Source organism: Cyprinodon tularosa, unplaced genomic scaffold (genome assembly GCF_016077235.1).
Source record: "Cyprinodon tularosa strain WSP-4 unplaced genomic scaffold, ASM1607723v1 ctg476, whole genome shotgun sequence".
In the NCBI taxonomy this organism is placed as follows: Eukaryota; Metazoa; Chordata; class Actinopteri; order Cyprinodontiformes; family Cyprinodontidae; genus Cyprinodon; species Cyprinodon tularosa.
The window spans coordinates 536,943-559,897 of NW_024039203.1; the positions used below are offsets into that span (position 1 = coordinate 536,943).

At 37.3% G+C, this 22,955-nt stretch overlaps 3 protein-coding genes and 1 pseudogene across 3 annotated transcripts in view; all 4 read left to right on the plus strand.

The window, feature by feature from the left end:
• On the plus strand, positions 1-2,426 carry LOC119794316 (protocadherin gamma-A12-like). Its single transcript, XM_038301805.1, has one exon. The coding sequence runs from the start codon at positions 75-77 to the stop codon at positions 2,355-2,357; it is 2,283 nt and encodes a 760-aa protein (XP_038157733.1). The 5' UTR covers positions 1-74; the 3' UTR covers positions 2,358-2,426.
• Positions 2,427-5,675: 3,249 nt separating this feature from the next.
• LOC119794359 (protocadherin beta-15-like) lies at positions 5,676-8,226 on the plus strand. The gene is given in 2 exon segments (XM_038301882.1): positions 5,676-5,857; positions 5,859-8,226. Coding segments are annotated over 2 exon segments (2,391 nt in total). The 5' UTR covers positions 5,676-5,800; the 3' UTR covers positions 8,193-8,226.
• A 5,350-nt stretch (positions 8,227-13,576) lies between these two features.
• LOC119794343 lies at positions 13,577-17,522 on the plus strand (annotated as a pseudogene).
• A 2,855-nt stretch (positions 17,523-20,377) lies between these two features.
• The window catches only part of LOC119794358 (protocadherin beta-15-like), a 36,007-nt gene continuing 33,429 nt past the window's right edge, over positions 20,378-22,955 (plus strand). The window contains exon 1 of the mRNA XM_038301881.1: positions 20,378-22,884. Within this exon, the coding sequence (XP_038157809.1) occupies positions 20,503-22,884 (2,382 nt within the window). The 5' untranslated portion in view covers positions 20,378-20,502. The remainder of the gene's footprint in view (positions 22,885-22,955) is intronic.

Here is a 22,955-nt window from a genome sequence, read left to right on the forward strand (position 1 = left end):
TTCTGTGGTTGACTTGCTTATTTTCTCTGCTACACATCGCGCACGGAGAAAGGAGTTATTCCTTTCCGGAGGAGATGAAACGCGGATCAGTTATTGGAAATATCGCCAAAGATCTTGGAATGCAGACAGGTATGATGTCCATCAGAAGAGCTCGCATTGAAACGGAAGGGAGTGATCAACATTACTGTGACATAAACGTGAGGAACGGGGAGCTGATTGTGGCAGAGAGGATTGATCGTGAGGGCCTTTGTGGAAAAAAGCCTTCATGTATACTAAGGCAAGAGCTCGTTTTGGAAGACCCGTTGGAGCTGCATCGGATCAGCCTTCACATTCAAGATATCAATGATAATTCGCCAGCGTTTAAGGGACCTAAAATTCATTTAGAAATTCAAGAGTCGACATACAAGGGAGCCCGTTTTCTGATTGAAGAGGCGCGCGATGCTGATGTAGGACAAAATTCAGTTCAGCAGTACAGCCTTGAAAAGAATGAAAATTTCATTCTGGCCGCTAAAGGAAACACTGTGGAGCTTGTTTTAGATAAAGAGCTTGATCGTGAAAAACAGAAGGAAATTAATTTGCTCCTTACAGCTTTAGATGGTGGATCTCCTCAGAGATCAGGTACAGTGGTCATACATGTAACTGTGCTGGATGCTAATGATAACGCCCCAGTGTTCAGTCAGGCCGTTTATAAAGCCAGTCTGCCTGAAAACTCTCCTTTAGATACTGTAGTGGTTACAGTGAGCGCAACTGATGCAGATGATGGAGTGAATGGAGACGTGACTTATGATTTTGGGCATGTTTCAGACGAAGTTTTAAAAATATTCAGTATTGACAGTAAAATGGGAGAAATACGTGTAACTAATTTTGTAGATTATGAGGAGACAACATCATATGCAATCCGTGTTAAAGCAAAGGATGGTCTGGGGCTGTCATCTTATGCTCAGGTCATTATTTCTATTACTGATGTAAATGACAACGCCCCTATAGTGAGTCTGAAATCACTGACCAATCCCATACCAGAAGACACCCCAGCTGGTACAGAGGTTGGCATCATTAATGTACAGGACAGAGATTCAGAGAATAATCGAAAGGTTCGCTGCTCCATCCAACAAAACGTCCCTTTTAAATTAATTCCTTCGATTAAAAACTATTATTCTCTGGTGACCACAGGAAACCTGGATCGTGAACTAGTGACTGATTATAATATTACAATCACTGGTACTGATGAGGGCTCTCCACCTCTATCTTCTTCTAAAACTCTACAGTTATCTGTAGCTGATATTAATGACAACCCACCTGTGTTCAAGGAACAGTCCTATAGCGCATATATTAATGAAAATAACAAACCTGGCTCCACTTTATGCTCAGTTTCTGCCCAAGACCCAGACTGGAGACAAAATGGTACAGTGATTTATTCTCTGTTACCTGCTGAAGTGAACGGTGCTTCTGTATCCTCTTATCTATCTGTTAATGGAGACACAGGGGTGATCCATGCTGTGAGGTCATTTGATTATGAACAGTTCCGTAGTTTTAAAGTCTATGTGATGGCCAGAGACAATGGTTCTCCTCCACTCAGCAGTAATGTGACCATCAGTGTGTTCATATCAGATGTGAATGACAACTCCCCTCAGATTCTCTACCCCACCCTGGAGGGCAGCTCCTTCATGACTGAGCTGGTCCCTAAAGCCGCACATGGAGGCTCTCTGGTCTCCAAAGTCATAGCAGTGGACGCAGACTCTGGACAGAATGCCTGGCTGTCCTATCATATAGTCAAAGCCACTGATCCTGGACTTTTCAGCATTGATCTGCACAGTGGAGAGATCAGGACACAGCGGGACATTTTAGAATCTGACAGCATGAAACAGAACCTGATTATTGCAGTGAAAGATAACGGACAGCCCTCTCTGTCTGCCACCTGTTCCATGTATTTACTTATTTCTGATAACTTGGCTGAGGTGCCAGAACTGAAAGATATTTCTTATGATGAGAAGAACTCCAAATTGACCTCTTATCTTATCATCGCGCTGGTTTCTGTGTCAACCTTCTTTCTGACCTTCATCATCATCATCATGGGAGTGAGGTTTTGTCGCAGACGAAAGCCCAGGTTGCTGTTTGATGGTGCAGTTGCCATTCCTGGGGCTTATCTTCCTCCTAATTACGCTGATGTTGATGGCATGGGAACTTTACGCAGTGCTTACAATTATGACACATACCTGACAACAGGATCTAGAACCAGTGACTTTAAGTTTGTATCATCATACAACGAGAATACCCTGCCTGCTGACCAGACTCTGAAGAAAAGTCCGACTGAGTTTGCTGAACTGTTTGGATGCTCTGATGATTCTCCAGAGGTATGAATCTATTCAATATGCATATTATTATCCAATCAAATTTAAGGTGCAGTCCTTTAATTTATTTCCCTTTCTTGCTGAATTTATTTATTTGGTTTTATGCTTTGATGATTTCTTCAGCATTTGTTTTGTAGCGTCTTTTTAAATCAGTTTGTCAGTGTTAAACTTGTCTCTGTTCAACAGTCCATTTCTTTTTTGTCTTAGTAACATTAGAATTATGTAAAAAAAAATTCTCACTTTTTTCAGAACACATAATTCACATAAGATTAATTACAAGGGTTACTAGGTATTTGAAGAATGTCTTTCTTGTAATATGAATCAACCATTAAAACCCAGAATTCAGTGCCTCAGAAAAAAATAAACCTTTTCAGAATTCTAAATACTAGAAAATCATGGAGTCACAACCTAATTAACTCAAAAATTCCTGATGGCTTCCTGAAATGGTGTTTCAGTTTGGGTTAATTGTCTACATAATCATAGATTGTTGGGTTGATAGGTTTCGGGAAGAAGGTTATTGACCATCTCCAAAAAGAGGGCAGCGTATCAATGGCCGTTACTTATTATACTACTTTTTCACCGTAAGTTGAATCCAAGATTATTCATAGAAAGTTTAGTGTGTGTCCCTAAAAAATGCTAAAACGTGTGGCAGGAAAAATAATACTTTTAACATGGATTGTAAAGCTTAATCTGTTTATAATTTGATGGGGTTCATAAGAAATGGACTGATGCTGGAGATTGAGCACCACCTACAACACACAAAAAATTCCTTAAAATTGCCTAAAAGCACCTAACCAGGTCTCATGAAAAGACTTTGTATAATGTTAATTGGTACATATTTAAGAACCAAATATTAACCTTGTCACATATATCCTTATGGACCATAAATGGGTTTTACACATTTTAATGATACTGGAGATAAATAGTGGACTGCTGCACAGTGGATCATTGTTCTGTTTTTGGATGAAGGTTAAGCTGGTGTTTTAACTGAGAACCAAATTATCAGTGTAAAGGAAGGTTGGGGTTGCACATAATCAACATTGCTTGATGATCAGTATAAAGTTTCTTCAGCCAGTGATGATTTTAGATGCATTGTCTTCTGCTGGTCCTGTTTTACTCTGTTATCTGAAATATACTATCAATACAGCTATCCATAAGAACAGCATTCAATGCTTTATTTGCTGACAAACCTTTAAATATACTAAGTTGCTTTGCTATCAGCAGTTGATAACTGGCCACACTAAATGTACCACAAGCTGGTCCAGTGACTACATCTTTGGTGTCATTGTACTTCAAGTCCACTTTGAATTGATTCCCATACAGAATCTATGGATTTTTGTCTAAAGGACGATGTAACTTTATAAGCTAACAATGCACACAATCTGAAGGCCTCTTTTTATTTGCCTCAACACCAGCCTTATTGCTATGGTTCGTGCAAAAAGAAGGGTAAACAAGTTATTGAACACATAGATTCAATTCAATTTCAATTCAATTCAGTTTATTTATATAGCGCCAATTCACAACACAAGTCATCTCAAGGCACTTTACAGTTCAACCAGATCATACAGTTCAATTGATTCAAAAATTTGACTGATAAGACCTTTCAGAAGCCTGAAGTTTATTTTTAAAGTATTCCTTTTTTTCTTTTCTAATATTAAAATTGAATACTGTATTCAAGCCTTAGTAATTAGAATTATGAAGAGAAAAAATACGGCCCATAACCATTTCCCACCTTATGTAATGAGCCTAAATGATATATGAATTTGACTTTATAAAATGACTTATCAAAATGTACAGATGTTTTCATGATATTTGATGTTTTAGTTATAACTGTATAAGAAAATAAGACACATCTGCTTAAGTATTTTTACTGAAACACATTGTACTGTTATTTTAAACCATTAGTAGTATAGCTCTTACTACCTCTTTATTAAAGTAATGCTTTTTTAATCCAAGGAAACATATTTTGTTGTTCTATACATATGTTTTCATATCAAGGGAAGGTGTTTCAGGGTGATTTTCTTTTTCACAAAGTCAACTTTAAAAATATCTAGTGTACCTTAAGATGGGGGTTGTGATTAAATTGTATATACATTTTTTTGTTATCAAAATCTAATTTTTTAAATTTTCATATTATGCATCAGTATAAGATTGTTTTGTCAATTTTAGTTGGCAGTGCCAACTTGGCACACACCAAGATCTTGCTCCTATTATGGGAATAATCTACCAGAGCATTGTGGGCTGTCCACTGGCCTATTTTTGATTTGTTTACTAAGGAGCCCCCTGGGTGTCAGGGTAAAAAAAAAAAAAAAGAGGTCGGTGGAAATCCGAGGGCACGGATTGTTAAACGGAGCGCACGGTTTTCCAAACCGTTGCCGCGGATTGAGAAAATGTGCTCTCGGTTTATTGATTCGGCTTTTCCGGATTAATAACTCGTTGGTGGATGATTTATTCTACAAAACAGACACGATTCCACAACCACAGCAAGCCAGTCAGTGAGCTACAACCATAGTTTCCTCAAAACGAGTCTCCTATTGCACTGGGAGAACGACATTGCATCCTATGCAGAGGTCGATCTGCATAGCTAATAATTAATCTCTTTTGGGATGACAAAGAATTAGTATTTTGTTTTGTTGAGAAATCCATGTTAAAAGTTGTTCCATTTCAATGTTACAGATGGAGCAAAGATTGAAGAGTAATTTAATAACCCTCAATGAACGGATTTTGAAATATGTTGCAGAAAATATCTAAGGTCCACTGTCTTTTTGAGGGAGTAATAATATTAATAATATTGCAAACCAAAACGTCTTAGAAAATCTACACATCACATTGACCAAGAATGTATTCAGAGCTCTAGGTCTCAGAATATGTTATTAACTCTAATGTAAAGCAGAGCTTATTAGTATGTTAAATAAAAAAAAAATTATCGTAATATGAAATTAACTAAGTAGGCTACAGTATTAGTGAGAACTGAGAAATTACAAAGAATATGGTTAGATTTATTCAGTTAAAGATAACCTCAAATGTAAGAGTTTTAGCTTACAAAATACTTTAAACAGAAGATATTTGATGTAAGACCGTCTAATACTTTACTTTTTTTAAGTAACTTATTGAAGATGAAATTCAAACATGGTGGAAAACTAAAACGAATTCACGCTCGTAAGAGAAAGACATGCTGTACTTCAATATCAGAATATCAATATTATTATTTTTTAATTATTATTATTATAATTTTTTATTTATCTATTTTTTTTTTCTGAACTCAAGATGTCGCTATGCACCAGTATTGAGAGTGTGTACGTTTCTGTCCCTTTGTTCACTCGTATTCACTGGGCCTTTGAGATGTACTAGAAATAGACGCAGTCACACCGATACGCGGCTCTTCCTTATTTTATATCTTTTCAGTCCTAAATTAAGTTGATTAACGGAAAACCTTCGCATATTGGTTACTAATGTTAAAGGATGGATTTGAAAATATTCGCATTTCTGTCGTGGAGCAGCTTCTCATTTTTCCTGCTGGATGTCGCGCATGGAGACATGAGCTATTCTTTACCGGAGGAGATGAAACGAGGATCAGTTATTGGAAATATCGCCAAGGATCTCGGGCTGCAGACAGGAGCGCTGACCACTAGAAGAGCTCGCGTTGACACGGAAAAAACGGATAAACGTTACTGTAACATAAATCTGAAGAATGGAGAGCTGGTTGTAGCAGAGAGGATCGACCGAGAGGAGCTTTGTGGCGAAAAGGCTTCATGCATTTTAAAACAGGAGCTCGTTCTGGAAAATCCTCTAGAACTGCATCGGATCAGCCTTCATGTTCAAGATATTAATGATAACTCTCCAGAGTTCAATGAGGAATTAATTAATCTTGAAATTCGGGAGTCAGCTGATAGGGGAGCTCGCTTTGTGATCGAGGAGGCGCACGACGCGGATGTAGGACAAAATTCAGTTCAGCAGTACAGCCTCGAAAAGAATGAAAATTTCATTTTAGCCGCTAAAGGAAACACTGTGGAGCTTGTTTTAGATAAAGAGCTTGATCGCGAAAAACAGAAGGAAATAAATTTGCTCCTTACAGCTTTAGATGGTGGATCTCCTCAGAGATCAGGTACAGTGGTCATACATGTAACTGTGCTGGATGCTAATGATAACGCCCCAGTGTTCAGTCAGGCCGTTTATAAAGCCAGTCTGCCTGAAAACTCTCCTTTAGATACTGTAGTGGTTACAGTGAGCGCAACTGATGCAGATGATGGAGTGAATGGAGACGTGACTTATGATTTTGGACATGTTACTGAGGATGTGAAGAAGAAGTTTACAATTGACCGCAAAATAGGAGAAATACGAGTAACTGATTCTGTAGATTATGAGGCGACAGCCACATATGAAATCCGCATTAAAGCAAAGGATGGTCTGGGGCTGTCATCTTATGCCAAGGTTATTATTTCTATTACTGATGTGAATGACAACGCCCCTATAGTGAGTCTGAAATCACTGACCAATCCCATACCAGAAGACACCCCAGCTGGTACAGAGGTTGGCATCATTAATGTACAGGATAGAGACTCAGAAAATAATGGACAGGTCCACTGCTCCGTCCAACAAAACGTCCCTTTTAAATTAGTTCCTTCAATCAAAAACTATTATTCTCTGGTGACCACAGGAAACCTGGATCGTGAACTAGTGTCTGATTACAATATTACAATCACTGCTACTGATGAGGGCTCTCCACCTCTGTCCTCCTCTGAAACTGTTCAGTTATTTATAGCTGATATTAATGATAACCCACCTGTGTTCAAGGAACAGTCCTATAGTGCGTATATTAATGAAAATAACAAACCTGGCTCCACTTTATGTTCTGTTTCTGCTCGAGATCCAGACTGGAGACAAAACGGTACAGTGGTTTATTCTCTGTTACCTGCTGAGGTGAACGGTGCTTCTGTATCCTCTTATCTATCTGTTAATGGAGACACAGGGGTGATCCATGCTGTGAGGTCATTTGATTATGAACAGTTCAGGAGTTTTAAAGTCTATGTGATGGCCAGAGACAATGGTTCTCCTCCACTCAGCAGTAATGTGACTGTCAGTGTGTTCATATCGGATGTGAATGACAACTCTCCTCAGATTCTCTATCCCACCCTGGAGGGCAGCTCCTTCATGACTGAGCTGGTCCCTAAAGCTGCACATGGAGGCTCTCTGGTCTCCAAAGTCATAGCAGTGGACGCAGACTCTGGACAGAACGCCTGGCTGTCCTATCATATAGTCAAAGCCACTGATCCTGGACTTTTCAGTATTGATCTGCACAGTGGAGAGATCAGAACACAGCGGGACATTTTAGAATCTGACAGCATGAAACAGAACCTGATTGTTGCAGTGAAAGATAACGGACAGCCCTCTCTGTCTGCCACCCGTTCCATGTATTTACTTATTTCTGATAACTTGGCTGAGGTGCCAGAACTGAAAGATATTTCTTATGATGAGAAGAACTCCAAATTGACCTCTTATCTTATCATCGCGCTGGTTTCTGTGTCAACCTTCTTTCTGACCTTCATCATCATCATCATGGGTGTGAGGTTTTGTCGTAGACGAAAGCCCAGGTTGCTGTTTGATGGTGCAGTTGCCATTCCTGGGGCTTATCTTCCTCCTAATTACGCTGATGTTGATGGCACGGGAACTTTACGCAGCGCTTACAATTATGACACATACCTGACAACAGGATCTAGAACCAGTGACTTTAAGTTTGTATCATCTTACAACGAGAATACGCTGCCTGCTGATCAGACTCTGAAGAAAAGTCCAACTGAGTTTGCTGATCTGTTTGGATGCTCTGATGATTCTCCAGAGGTATGAATCTATTCTACATGCATAATATTATCCAGTAACCTTTAATTTGCAGTTCTTTAATTTATCTATTTCCCTTTCTTGCTGAAAGTTACTGTGTTTTATGAGGTCAGATTTTATAACCCGCAGTCAATACTGCACTAAGATTTCTAAATAGTTCACTTTGAAAGACTCTGATTCAAACTAGGAGTTAACTTTTGAGTTATTTGAATGGCCACAGCACTACACTATTGTTTATTTTTTATATTTTGTGGATCTTTGACTATTTAATCTGGACCTAATTGTTCCTAAAATTTTATTGAACATTGTAACAATGTTCAATAAATGTTTTTCAACAAAATACAGATGTAACACGTATCCAGTTTCTGAATGATTGTAAAAAATCTTGTTTCTACCAGCAGCTGGGGGAGACATTAGAACTTGGTTCAGAAAACCTGTCAGGACACATTTTTTTCTAACACTAAGAATCAAACAAATGCTGATTTCTAATTCAGCAAATTATTCTTAAAAGATTTTAAAATAATTTTAATAAATGTTTTTATAAAGATTTGAGATTTCTTTCACTGAATGAATGGTCACAAAGCTAGTGTTAAGCTTGAAGTAAATCAAATCTTTGCTGAAAAAGTGCCCCCCCCAAAAAAATGGAATATCCCCCCTTTAATTTCTTTCTGCAGCCGGGTCTGACTATAATGATGTACCTCCTGGTTTAAATTGATGTTTTTACTATGTAATAATGTGTATTGTGTCATGCTTGATTCTCTGGGTCTTCTGTGTAAGCAATTTTAGATTATTTTTAGTATTCACTGCGGAGTAATTTTACTTATATTACTTACTCATTGTTATTATTAAGCAGCATAATTTTTTTTTTGTCTTTACTTGTTTTCCCTAGTATAGTTATAATATATTTTCCTCAAAAAACAGTTGGCTGTTTCAGACAACTTTGTTGATCAGAATTTTGAATGTATAAAAACAAATTCATTTGCTCTCTTGGTAGCCATACAAGCATTTTTAAGTGGAAGCTGCATGATTTATTTCTTTTAATTTGTCATCAATTGTATTTTATTTACTTTTTTCAAGTAGTTTTAATGCCTGTTCTTGACTATTTTCAGAAAAGAGCATATTTTGATATAAAGAATATTTGATTGGATCTTATTTTAAGTTTTTTTTCGCTTTAACTCTTCATACAGTCAATTCAGAAACTATGCACCTTTTCCACAATTAGCTATTATACAGCCTTTTTTCTTCCAAGATGGTATTAATAGAATATCTTTCCTCAAAATTCTACAAACCATATTGCCTCATGACAAATTTAAATAAGACATTTTTGAGATCAGTGAGAAGGAATTAAAATGAGAAAACAAGAATATCAGCATTTACTGCCTTTTTCATTTAGCTCAAAATTCAACTTAGGTCCATACTATTTCCACCAATCATACTTTATATATTTCTACAGCTTTAATGAAGTCCACCTGTGATAAATTCAGGTGGATGGATATGGATGTTTAAAAAAAAAACACTGCACACCTGTTAATATCAAAGAAATTGTCTGTAGACCTTTGAGTTATAGAGTTGCCTTGAGGCACACATTTCTGAGAGAAAACAGATACATTTCTTCTCCTGCTTATAAGATTCCACTGAGCAAAGTGGCAAATATGAATGTTGCTGTGCACATAGACTTCCTGAATGAAAACCAGTTCATTTTTTACCTTGGATTTCGTTCAAGAGTTAACTTTTCTGCCCAACAACTATTCAGAGCACACAGCCAAAATCTCAGGGGAGTAGCTTCAGAACTCTCTGTTAATCGGTTGGAGTGAGCAAGGAAGGGTACAGACTGAATCCAATGGTAGATATTTATAGAGATCTAAAAAATGACTGTTTACAGATACAGTATCCCTGTCATAACCTAATGGAGATGGAAATATTCTAAAAATTAAGAATATTGGAAGAAAGTAAAAACACTGTTAAAGATCGGTGTTCTAAGATAGTGGAGCCATTTTTAAGCCATTTTTAAAAAATACTTGAGCTTCTAATTACTGCCTAAGCGGGTTAAAGAAAGTATTAGCAAAGACAGTAAATATTTATGTAAATTTGTTTATATTGTCTTCTATTTTTGACAGTATTGCAACAATAAAAAAATACCTTCTCATATTTAACTGAATTGAAATATGTTTGTGGTTTGATAAAAGAGATTTTATTAATCTCTTTAGTAAGAGGGCAGTGACAAATAAAGATGGAGCGAGTTCAGTGCCTACGAATGCTTTCAAAATATGCTATACACTGATTTTGTCGGGCTGCTCAGTGACCCAGTGGCTAGCACTGCTGCCTTGCAGCAAGAAGGCTCATGCATGGAGTTTGCATGTTCTCCCTGAGCATGCGTGGGTTCTCTGTCCGGTTTCCTCCAGTAGTCCAAAAACATGAGTGTTAAGTTAATTGGCTTCTCTAAATTCTCCTTAGGTGTGAGTGGGTGCGTGAATTGTGGTTTGTCCTGTTTGTCTCTGTGTTGCCCTGCGATGGACTGGCGACCTGTCCAGGGTGTATTCCGCCTCACGCCTGTAGACAGCTGGAGATAGGATCCCTGCTTGGGATTAGCGTGAAAGAAATGGACTGATTTTGTCTCAATAATATGTCTAGTGAAATACTTTATCACTGTTTATTGCTTTCATTTTTTTTTGTAATGAGGTAACTACAGGTGCTGGTCATAAAATTAGAATATCATGAAAAAGTAGATTGATTTCAGTAATTCCATTTAAAAAGTGAAACTTGTATATTATATTCATACATTACATACAAACTCATATATTTCAGATGTTTATTTTGTTTAATTTTGATGATTACAAATGACAACAAATGAAAATCTCAAATTCATCATATCAGAAAATTAGAATATTGTGAAAAGGTTCAAAATTGATGGCCCCTGGTGCCACACTCTAATCAGCTAATGACTCAAACCACCTGCAAAAGCCTTTAAATGGTCTTTCAGTCTAGTTCTATAGGCTACACAATCATGGGGAAGACTGCTGACTTGACAGTTGTCCAAAAGACGACCATCGACACCTTGCACAAGGAGGGCAAGACACAAAAGGTCATCGCTAAAGAGGCTGGCTGTTCACAGAGCTCAGTGTCCAAGCACATTAATAGAGAGGCGAAGGGAAGGAAAAGATGTGGTCGAAAAAAGTGTACAAGCAAGAGAGATAACCGCACCCTGGAGAGGATTGTGAAACAAAACCCATTCAAAAATGTGGGGGAGATTCACAAAGAGTGGACTGCAGCTGGAGTGAGTGCTTCAAGAACCACCACACACAGACGTATGAAAGACATGGGTTTCTGCTGTCGCATTCCTTGTGTCAAGCCACTCTTGAACCACAGACAGCGTCAAAAGCGTCTTGCCTGGGCTAAAGAGAAACAGGACTGGACTGCTGGTGAGTGGTCCAAAGTCATGTTCTCTGATGAAAGTAAATTTTGCATTTCCTTTGGAAATCAAGGTCCCAGAGTCTGGAGGAAAAGAAGAGAGGCACTTCATCCACGTTGCTTGAAGTCCAGTGTAAAGTTTCCACAGTCAGTGATGGTTTGGGGTGCCATGTCATCTGCTGGTGTTGGTCCATTGTGTTTTCTGAGGTCCAGGGTCAACGCAGCCACATACCAGGAAGTTTTAGAGCACTTCATGCTTCCTGCAGCTGACCAACTTTTTGGAGATGCAGATTTCATTTTCCAACAGGACTTGGCACCTGCACACAGTGCCAAAGCTACCAGTACCTGGTTGAAGGACCATGGTATCCCTGTTCTTAATTGGCCAGCAAACTCTCCTGACCTTAACCCCATAGAAAATCTATGGGGTATTGTGAAGAAGAAGATGCAATACACCAGACCCAACAATTCAGAAGAGCTAAAAGCCACTATTAGAGCAACCTGGGCTATCATAACACCTGAGCAGTGCCACAGACTGATCGACTCCATGCCACGCCGCATTGCTGCAGTAATACAGGCCAAAGGAGGCCCAACTAAATACTGAGTGCTGTACATGCTCATACTTTTCATGTTCATACTTTTCAGTTGGCCAACATTTCTATAAATCCTTTGTTTTTATTGGTCTTCAGTAATATTCTAATTTTCTGATATGATGAATTTGAGATTTTCATTTGTTGTCATTTGTAATCATCAAAATTAAACAAAATAAACATCTAAAATATATGAGTTTGTATGTAATGTATGAATATAATATACAAGTTTCACTTTTTAAATGGAATTACTGAAATCAATCTACTTTTTCATGATATTCTAATTTTATGACCAGCACCTGTAATATGGTGCAGCCATTTACAGTTATTTATTCTAAATCTAAATAAAATTGTTCAAAATACATAAAATTATTTCTTGTATTTAACTGACATCTACCAAACTGTGCACAAATTATTTTTTTCATGCAATGCTTTAGATGGCTCCTTGACTCAAAGTTTCTTTGAAAACATTTATTTAACTCTGTAACTAGAACGCATCAATATTGTTGAACTATAGGATAATTTTAGTCATCAGTAAGGTCAATATGGAATGTGTTTTACTGTAAAAGAAAAAAAGTTTAAACACTCACTTCAGTATTATGTAGATGTAGCCCAAAAGAAAACTTTACTTCAGTTTGAAAGACAGGCACTGAAACTGAAATTTAGAGCCAATATATTTTTGGTGTAAATCAAAGCAAATAAATTAACAAGTATCCAACTGAGTTATTAATATATGTAATTTTAGCCACAAAAGAGATAAGTGAATTACCAAAAAAACAAGACCATCAGAAATTGTGAAACTATTTATGCTTAAAGAACTGCTTTGACAGTATAAAAAAGTAAAGTCTACAAAATATTGGAGTCATAATACTCCAAAATCCTGGAAGCGAAGAATCCATACAAACATCAATATGTTCAAGAGAGCAATGTATAATTCATTGCAGTTTCTGTGTTTTCAGGTATTTATTAGTTTATTTATTCTGCACATCATGAGCCAAAGTTTAGGTGTTAAAGTTATTGTAATAACAGAAAATTTAAATAATAATAGATGGTGATGTGTCAACTAAAGAAAAACATTAATATCAACTTTTAATTTTCTTTCAAATAACTAATATGTTTTTTCTTTAACTTGACCCAAAAGCTGTGCTACATAACAGGCTTGTGATATTTAGATTCATTAGTCCTTTTGCGCAAAAGCTATGCAAACTATACTCCTGTTTTGTCGAGGACAGTTGTGCATTTGTAAAGCTGTTGAATAAGCTTGGTTAAACTGTTCTGATAGGATTCGATTTTCATGCTTATTGAAGTTTGTCATTTATGATGAATTCTATATTCGTCATTGTCCTCTCTTGGGGATTTATTAAATTCATAGTTTGGATCAATGTTGTGCATGGAGACATGAGCTATTTTTTCCAGGAGGAGATTAAACCCACATCAGTTATTGACATACAGGTTTGCAGTCTGATGGAACATTTGCCTTTTACTACATGCCCTGGAAAAAAAGCTGAATACACTTAGATACACTGTAAATACCCCATTGCTAAATTCCATCACACTACCAGGAAAAAATAAAACATGCACCTGATCAATGCACACACTTAACATCAGAGCATTTATATGGCACTGCTGCATCTTTGTACTATATGCCTATTTATTAATCTGATGGAAGTAAGGATAAATAAATATTGAAATCTATTAGCGTTGCTAACTTGGACTCTACTGTATACTGATGGTCAGATGGTAGCAGTTCATATTTTGAACCAAGGTTGTGAATGGGATCAGACAGTACATTCTCTCTGAATATTATGTATTTATTTGTTAACAAGTTCTAGTAAATTAGAAACAGCAATCATCAATAACAGAGGTCAACTGTATGCTGGTTGTCTGTATTAGAATATCTTAGTCTCAGTCTTATGTCTTCTTTTAAATAAAGGGTGTGATGTAGTTCGCTTTTCTTTGGAAACATTGATTGTGATGACCAGGGCTCCATAATTATACTTCTACACTGCAAAAAATAGAAATCTCAATAAGTTATTTTTTCTTAAAATAAGTGCGTTTTTCCTTGATTTGAGGAGGTAAGTAAGACACTTTGCCAATGGAACAAGACAATTTCCTTTTAAAATAAGAAAAAACAATTTTATCTTCTTATTTCAAGTAAATATTATCTAACTATCTTATTTTAAGGGTGAAAATACTCATTCCATTGGCATATCATCTTATTTACCTGCTCAAATTAAGGCTAAATATACTTAATTTAAGCAATTTTTTACTTATTTCTGGATTGTTTTTGCAGTGTATATGGGAATTATTTTTAAGGTAACAAATTGTTTTTATGTCTTTAAGTGAACCAATCTGGCGTTGTCTTAAAAAAAGCAAAAACCCCATTTTTTTTAAAAAAAAAATTTTAAATTGGTTTGTTTTAGGAGGGGAAAAATGGGAAATTTTCCCTTTCCTAAATTTAGGTTTGATAACTGGGGAAATTTTTACTTTGGGCCCTAATTTTTTTGGGGTTTTTAATTTTTTGGGGAGGGAAAGTTTTAAAAAGCAGGTGAGTAGAAAAAAAAATATTTTTAAAATTTTTTTTTGGGTAGGAATGTTGATAAACTGAATCAAGAAGTCGCTTAAACACCTAAATTTCCCAACCCATCCCTTTCCCTTTTTGATCTTTTTCATGTGCGCTCGGAGCTGTTCTATATAAATGAGAATAAGCGCTGACTTTGGGAAAAATTTATAATTTTAAGTAACCCCCGGAAAAAAAGTTTGGGTTTAACCGGAAACTTTAATCCTTTTCGCAAAAGAATTTGGGCAAAGGTTTTTTAAAATGCTTTTTTTTTTTGTGGTTTTATTGCTTTTTTTTCTCTGCTACACATCGCGCACCCCAGAAAGGAGTTATTCCTTTCCGGGGGAGATTTAAACGCGGGGGGAAAAAAAGTTATTGGAAAAAAATCGCCAAAGACTTGGGGAAAGCAGACAGGTATGTGTCCACAGAAGAGCCCGGGATTTTAAAGGAAAAGGGGGTGGGTCAACATTACCCGTGACCCTAAACGTGAAAAAACCCCCGGGGGGCTGATTGTGGCAAGAGGATTGATCCGTGAGGGCCTTTGTGGAAAAAAAACCCCTTGTATACTAAGGCAAAAAACTCGTTTTGGAAAATCCCTTGGGCTTGCACGGGTCGCATTCCCCGGGTTTAAGAAATTTAATGATAATTTTGCCCAGAGTTTAAGGGGGGCTTTAAAATTTTTTTTTAAAAAAATTCAAGAGTCGACATACAAGGGGGCCCGGGGTTTTTTGAATTTAGGGGCCCCGCGATGCTGATGTAGGACAAAATTCAGTTCAGCAGTACAGCCTGGAACAGAATGAAAATTTCATTCTGTCCGCAAAAGGAAACACTGTGGAGCTTGTTTTAGATAAAGAGCTTGATCGCGAAAAACAACAGGAAATTAATTTACTCCTCACAGCTTTAGATGGTGGATCTCCTCAGAGATCAGGTACAGTGGTCATACATGTAACTGTGCTGGATGCTAATGATAACGCCCCAGTGTTCAGTCAGGCCGTTTATAAAGCCAGTCTGCCTGAAAACTCTCCTTTAGATACTGTAGTGGTTACAGTGAGCGCAACTGATGCAGATGAGGGAGTGAATGGAGACGTGACTTATGATTTTGGACATGTTACTGAGGATGTGAAGAAGAAATTTGCAATTGATCGAAAAATAGGAGAAATACGAGTAACTGATTCTGTAGATTATGAGGCGACAAAAATATATGAAATCCGCGTTAAAGCAAAGGATGGTCTGGGGCTGTCATCTTATGCCGAGGTCATTATTTCTATTACTGATGTGAATGACAACGCCCCTATAGTGAGTCTGAAATCACTGACCAATCCCATACCAGAAGACACCCCAGCTGGTACAGAGGTTGGCATCATTAATGTACAGGACAGAGACTCAGAGAATAATCGACAGGTCCGCTGCTCCGTCCAACAAAACGTCCCTTTTAAATTAGTTCCTTCGATCAAAAACTATTATTCTCTGGTGACCACAGGAAACCTGGATCGTGAACTAGTGACTGATTATAATATTACAATTACTGCTACTGATGAGGGCTCTCCACCTCTGTCGTCCTCTGAAACTGTTCAGTTATTTGTAGCTGATATTAATGACAACCCACCTGTGTTTGAGGAACAGTCCTATAGAGCATATATTAATGAAAATAACAAACCTGGCTCCACTTTATGTTCTGTTTCTGCTCGAGATCCGGACTGGAGACAAAACGGTACAGTGATTTATTCTCTGTTGCCTGGTGAGGTGAACGGTGCTACTGTATCCTCTTATCTATCTGTTAATGGAGACACAGGGGTGATCCATGCTGTGAGGTCATTTGATTATGAACAGTTCCGGAGTTTTCAAGTCTATGTGATGGCCAGAGACAATGGTTCTCCTCCACTCAGCAGTAATGTGACCATCAGTGTGTTCATATCGGATGTGAATGACAACTCTCCTCAGATTCTGTACCCCACCCTGGAGGGCAGCTCCTTCATGACTGAACTGGTCCCTAAAGCTGCACATGGAGGCTCTCTGGTCTCCAAAGTCATAGCGGTGGATGCTGACTCTGGACAGAATGCCTGGCTGTCCTATCATATAGTCAAAGCCTCTGATCCTGGTCTTTTCAGCATTGATCTGCACAGTGGAGAGATCAGGACACAGCGCGATATTTTAGAATCTGACAGCATGAAACAGAACCTGATTGTTGCAGTGAAGGATAACGGACAGCCCTCTCTGTCTGCCACCTGTTCCATGTATTTACTTATTTCTGATAACTTGGCTGAAGTGCCAGAACTGAAAGATGTTTCTTATGATGAGAAGAACTCAAAACTGACATCTTATCTGATCATTGCGCTGGTTTCTGTTTCAACCTTCTTTATGACCTTCATCATCATCATTCTTGGTGTGAAGTTTTGTCACAGACGAAAACCTAGACTGTTGTTTGATGGAGCAGTGGCCATCCCTGGGGCTTATATGCCTCCAAATTACTGTGATGTTGATGCTACAGGGACTTTGCGCAGCACTTACAACTATGACACTTACCTGACAACAGGATCTAGAACCAGTGACTTTAAGTTTGTGTCATCTTATAATGATAACACCCTCCCTGCTGACCAGACACTAAAGAAAAGCTTAACTGATTTTGCTGAGGCGTTTGGAGATCTGGATACATGCCCTGAGGTATGAAGGCACTCTAAAATAATTTTCTAGATCTATCCACCATTTTTTATGTATTTATTTGTTTGCTATTTTCATTCTTTTATTCTAGAATTTGATGATTTATAGCTCTGTTTTCTGACAACATTCTAAAATATTAGTAAAATGCATTCATGTTTTCCCTGTATATTGTTTTCCTCGGGTACTTTTTTCCTAGGTTTGAATGCTTTTTTGGATATTTATGTCTCTTTTTAAAAATGCGTTCCAGTTTCTTATTAAGTTACCTATTAATGTGCTGGAAAAGACCCTGGGTTTTAGCCCACCTATCACCCAAGGTATAGAATGGCACCAAAACCCATGTATATTGCATGATATACGTGTGCATGCAATAGATTATATTTATTTATTTGTTGTATTTTATTTAGATTATTGAGTCACAGTTTTTGTCTGAGTTTTCAAAAAACGTCGATCCTTTTTTTCCAATTGGTCTTATGTCTTTAACTTTTCATCTTTATATTAATAACTTCAATTCTTTTTTAACCTTTGTCATTTTCCAGAATTCCCTCTATAATTTCTTTGTTTTAATTCCAAAGAACATCTCTCTTATTCTCACATTCATCATCTTTTAGCCAGTGTTGCATGTTGAGATAATCCTTTGTTCTATTGAAGTTTAAAGGCTTACATGTTCTAAATATCTTTATATCATTTTAAGCAAATAAACTTCAAATTCTAGAAATGTTTTAACTTTATTCATAACATCACATCAGCTTGTTGTATCACCTGTGCCATATATCATTCCAAGGTATGATTTCTTATTATTTTCTTCTCTCTTTCTTTGACCGAGGGACTATAATGATGTAACCTCTGGTTTAAATTGATGCTTTCACTATATGATAATCTGTATTGTGTTATGCTTGGTTCTTTGAATCTTCTATGTAAGCAATTTTAAATTATAGTTAGTAATCACTGCAAAGTAATTTAACTTATACTAACTCATTTTTATTATTAGGCAGCATTTTTTTGTCTTTACTTGTTTTTCATAGTATAGGTATAATATATTTATCAATGAAAACCACTCCTTGTTGAAATGCAGATGACAGCTCAGCAGTAGTTTGTCAAAAACTTTTGAAGGACTCTTAGACTACGAGGTATAACATTGTCTGATATGTTAAATAAAGGGTAAAGTCTTTGACACATATAAAAAACATCATTTTTGGAGGAAACCAGGTCCTAGTCATCACCAGGCCAGTGAACCATGGTGGTGACAGCATCATACTGTGGGGATGTCTTTCAGCAGCAGAAACTGATAGAATAGTCAGGATAATGGGAAATATGAATGTTGCTATGTACAAAGACATCCTGGATGAAATCCAGTTCCACTTTTTTTACCCCAGATTTGGGTAGAATGTTCATTTATCTGTCCAACAACAATTCAGAGCACATAGCCAAGAGGAGTAGCTTCAGAACCTTTTTGTTAGTCTGTTGGGGTGAACAAGCCAGAGTACAGACTGAATCCAATGGTAGACCTTTGTAGAGATTTAAAAATTGTCGTCAACAGATATCTCTGTGACAACCTAATGGAGCTTGAGATATTCTAAAAAAATAAAGAATAATGGAACAAAATAAGAACACTGTTAAAGATCGGTGTTCTAAGACCATGGAGTCATTTTCAAAAATACTTGTGGTTCTAATTACTGCCAAATGGGGTTGAACAAAGTACTGGCAAAGACTGTAAATATTTATGTACATTTCCTTATATTTTCTTCTATTTTTAATATTGCAACAAATAAAATAAATATTCTCACATTTAACTAAGGAATTGTTTGTAGTTTGATAAAATAGATTTTATTAATAAGATTTGTAGGAAGGCTGTGACAACAGGTTCAGTGCTTTGAGTGCTTCCCACCTATGCTACAGTATACTTTGCTTTTGCTGCAATAATATCTCTAGTGAAATATTTTATCACTGTTTATTGCTTTCCCCTTTTTTGTTAATGATCTAACTACTATGTTGCAGCCATTTCTAGGTAAATAGAGATAAAAACTTTCAAAATACATTAAATGTTTTCTTATTTTTTAACTGAGATCATGTGGAAAAATAGGTTTAACTATTAAATTCATGGTAGCTAAAAATATACAAAAATAGTTCTGTTTGAAGAATTTGATTACTTTTTAAAACATGTTTAGAATAGAGGTAACATAAATTCCAATTGTATTACTTCTCGTTACACACATAAAAATGCTTTAGATTGAACATGGGTCCCTCTGTTTTTGTCCCAAAGTTTCTTTTAAAACATTTTGGTAACTTGATAACTAGAAAGCATTGATGTTTTTGAATTATAGGAATATTTTGGTCATTGGTAAGGCCAACACAGAAAGTTTAAAAGAATAAATGTGGACATTTTTTTGTTGTTGTTTAATAGTACACTCCAGTATTATGTAGATGTATCTGAAAAGAAAATTCAACTTTTATTTGAAACACAGGCAAATAAATTGAAATGTAGATCAAATATATTTTAGGTTTAAATCAATTCAAAACAACGATAAAGTATCCAACTCAGATAATATTTCTCTCAAACATCTACTAAGTGATCTAAAAAAACAGACAATTGAAAAATTAGACAATTTTTATGCGGAGAGAACTTGTATGACTGTATAAAAAGATCACGCTTGCAAAACATTTAATTCAGAACACTCTAAAATCCTGGAAGCGAAGAATCCATACAGATATCAAAATGTTCAAAAATGTTATGTATAATTCTTTGTATATTACGTATTTTTAAGTTGTTGTTTCTTTACCTATTTCTTACTCTGTGAAACAAATTGAGACGTTAAACTTATTGAGATGACCGAAAGTTTAAATAATAACAGAAGTGGATGTGAAATTTAAAGAAGAGCTTTAAGAACAACCTTTTTTTTATTAACTGCTACGATTTTTTATTTATGTTTTTGTTTAACTTGACCCCACGGTGGCGCTACATAACAGGCTTGTGGTTAGATTCATCAGTCCTTATGCTCTTCGTCTATTCAAACTAGAATGCTGTGTTGTCGAGGAGAATTGCGAATTTGTAAGGCTTAGATTGTTCTTTATATGATTCGTTCTTCATGCGGATTTAAATTCGTCAGCAATGATGAAGTCTATATTCGCCTTTGTTCTCTCTTGGGGATTTATTATATTCATTCTTTGGATCAACGTCGCCCATGGAGATATGAGCTATTCTTTCCAGGAGGAAATGAAACGCGGATCAGTTATTGGAAATATCGCCAAGGATCTCGGGCTGCAAATAGATGCGCTGTCCAAAAGAAGAGCCCGCATTGATACCGAGGAGACGGATAAACGTTACTGTGACATAAACCTGAAGAATGGAGAGCTGATCGTGGCCGAAAGAATCGACCGAGAGGAGCTGTGTGATGAAAAAGCCTCATGCATCTTGAAACAAGAGATAGTTTTGGAAAACCCACTGGAGCTGCATCGGATCAGCCTCCATGTTCAAGATATTAATGATAACTCCCCGCAGTTCAACGAAAAATTATTCGTTCTTGAAATTCAGGAGTCAGCTGGTAGGGGAGCTCGCTTTGTGATCGAGGAGGCGCGCGACGTGGATGTAGGACAAAATTCAGTTCAGCAGTACAGCCTCGAAAAGAATGAAAATTTCATTTTAGCCGCTAAAGGAAACACAGTGGAGCTTGTTTTAGATAAAGAGCTTGATCGTGAAAAACAGAAGGAAATTAATTTGCTCCTTACAGCTTTAGATGGTGGATCTCCTCAGAGATCAGGTACAGTGGTCATACATGTAACTGTGCTGGATGCTAATGATAACGCCCCAGTGTTCAGTCAGGCCGTTTATAAAGCCAGTCTGCCTGAAAACTCTCCTTTAGATACTGTAGTGATTACAGTGAGCGCAACTGATGCAGATGATGGAGTGAATGGAGACGTGACTTATGATTTTGGTCATGTTAGTGAGGATGTGAGGAAGAAATTTGCAATTGATCGTAAATCAGGGGAGATAAGTTTAACTGATGCTGTCGACTATGAGATCACAAAATCATATGAATTCCGAGTTAAAGCAAAGGATGGTCTAGGGCTGTCATCTTATGCTAAGGTTATTATTTCTATTACTGATGTGAATGACAACGCCCCTATAGTGAGTCTGAAATCACTGACCAATCCCATACCAGAAGACACCCCAGCTGGTACAGAGGTTGGCATCATTAATGTACAGGACAGAGACTCAGAGAATAATCGACAGGTCCGCTGCTCCGTCCAACAAAACGTCCCTTTTAAATTAGTTCTTTCGATCAAAAACTATTATTCTCTGGTGACCACAGGAAACCTGGATCGTGAATTAGTGTCTGATTACAATATTACAATCACTGCCACTGATGAGGGCTCTCCACCTCTGTCCTCCTCTGAAACTGTTCAGTTATTTGTAGCTGATATTAACGACAACCCACCTGTGTTTGAGGAACAGTCCTATAGTGCGTATATAAATGAAAATAACAAACCTGGTTTCACTTTATGTTCTGTTTCTGCTCGAGATCCAGACTGGAGACAAAACGGTACAGTGATTTATTCTCTGTTACCTGCTGAGGTGAACGGTGCTACTGTATCCTCTTATCTATCTGTTAATGGAGACACAGGGGTGATCCATGCTGTGAGGTCATTTGATTATGAACAGTTCAGGAGTTTTAAAGTCTACGTGATGGCCAGAGACAATGGTTCTCCTCCACTCAGCAGTAACGTGACTGTCAGTGTGTTCATATCGGATGTGAATGATAACTCTCCTCAGATTCTCTACCCCACCCTGGAGGGCAGCTCCTTCATGACTGAGCTGGTCCCTAAAGCTGCACATGGAGGCTCTCTGGTCTCCAAAGTCATAGCAGTGGACGCAGACTCTGGACAGAATGCCTGGCTGTCCTATCATATAGTCAAAGCCACTGATCCTGGACTTTTCAGTATTGATCTGCACAGTGGAGAGATCAGAACACAGCGGGACATTTTAGAATCTGACAGCATGAAACAGAACCTGATTGTTGCAGTGAAAGATAACGGACAGCCCTCTCTGTCTGCAACCTGTTCCATGTATTTACTTATTTCTGATAACTTGGCTGAGGTGCCAGAACTGAAAGATATTTCTTACGATGAAAAGAACTCCAAACTGACATCTTATCTGATTATTGCGCTGGTTTCTGTATCTACCTTCTTTCTGACCTTCATCATCATCATCCTCGGTATGAGATTTTGTCGCAGACGAAAGCCCAGACTGTTGTTTGATGGAGCAGTTGCCATCCCCGGAGCTTATCTGCCCCCAAACTACTCAGATGTTGACGGAGCAGGAACCTTACACAGCTCCTATAATTATGACACCTACCTAACAACAGGATCTAGAACAAGTGACTTTAAGTTTGTGTCATCTTACAATGACAACACACTTCCTGCTGACCAGACTCTGAGGAAAAGCTTAAGTGATTTTGTTGAGGCCTTTGGAGAAGTGGATGCATGCTCAGAGGTATGAAGATATTCCTAAACATTTTTGCAGCTATTCTCACTCACCCAATCAGTTCTGTGTTCTTATGGTGC

Bases quoted from the DNA above. Each gene is read 5' to 3' on its own strand.
- LOC119794316 (XM_038301805.1), top strand. From the start codon at position 75: ATGAAACGCGGATCAGTTATTGGAAATATCGCCAAAGATCTTGGAATG.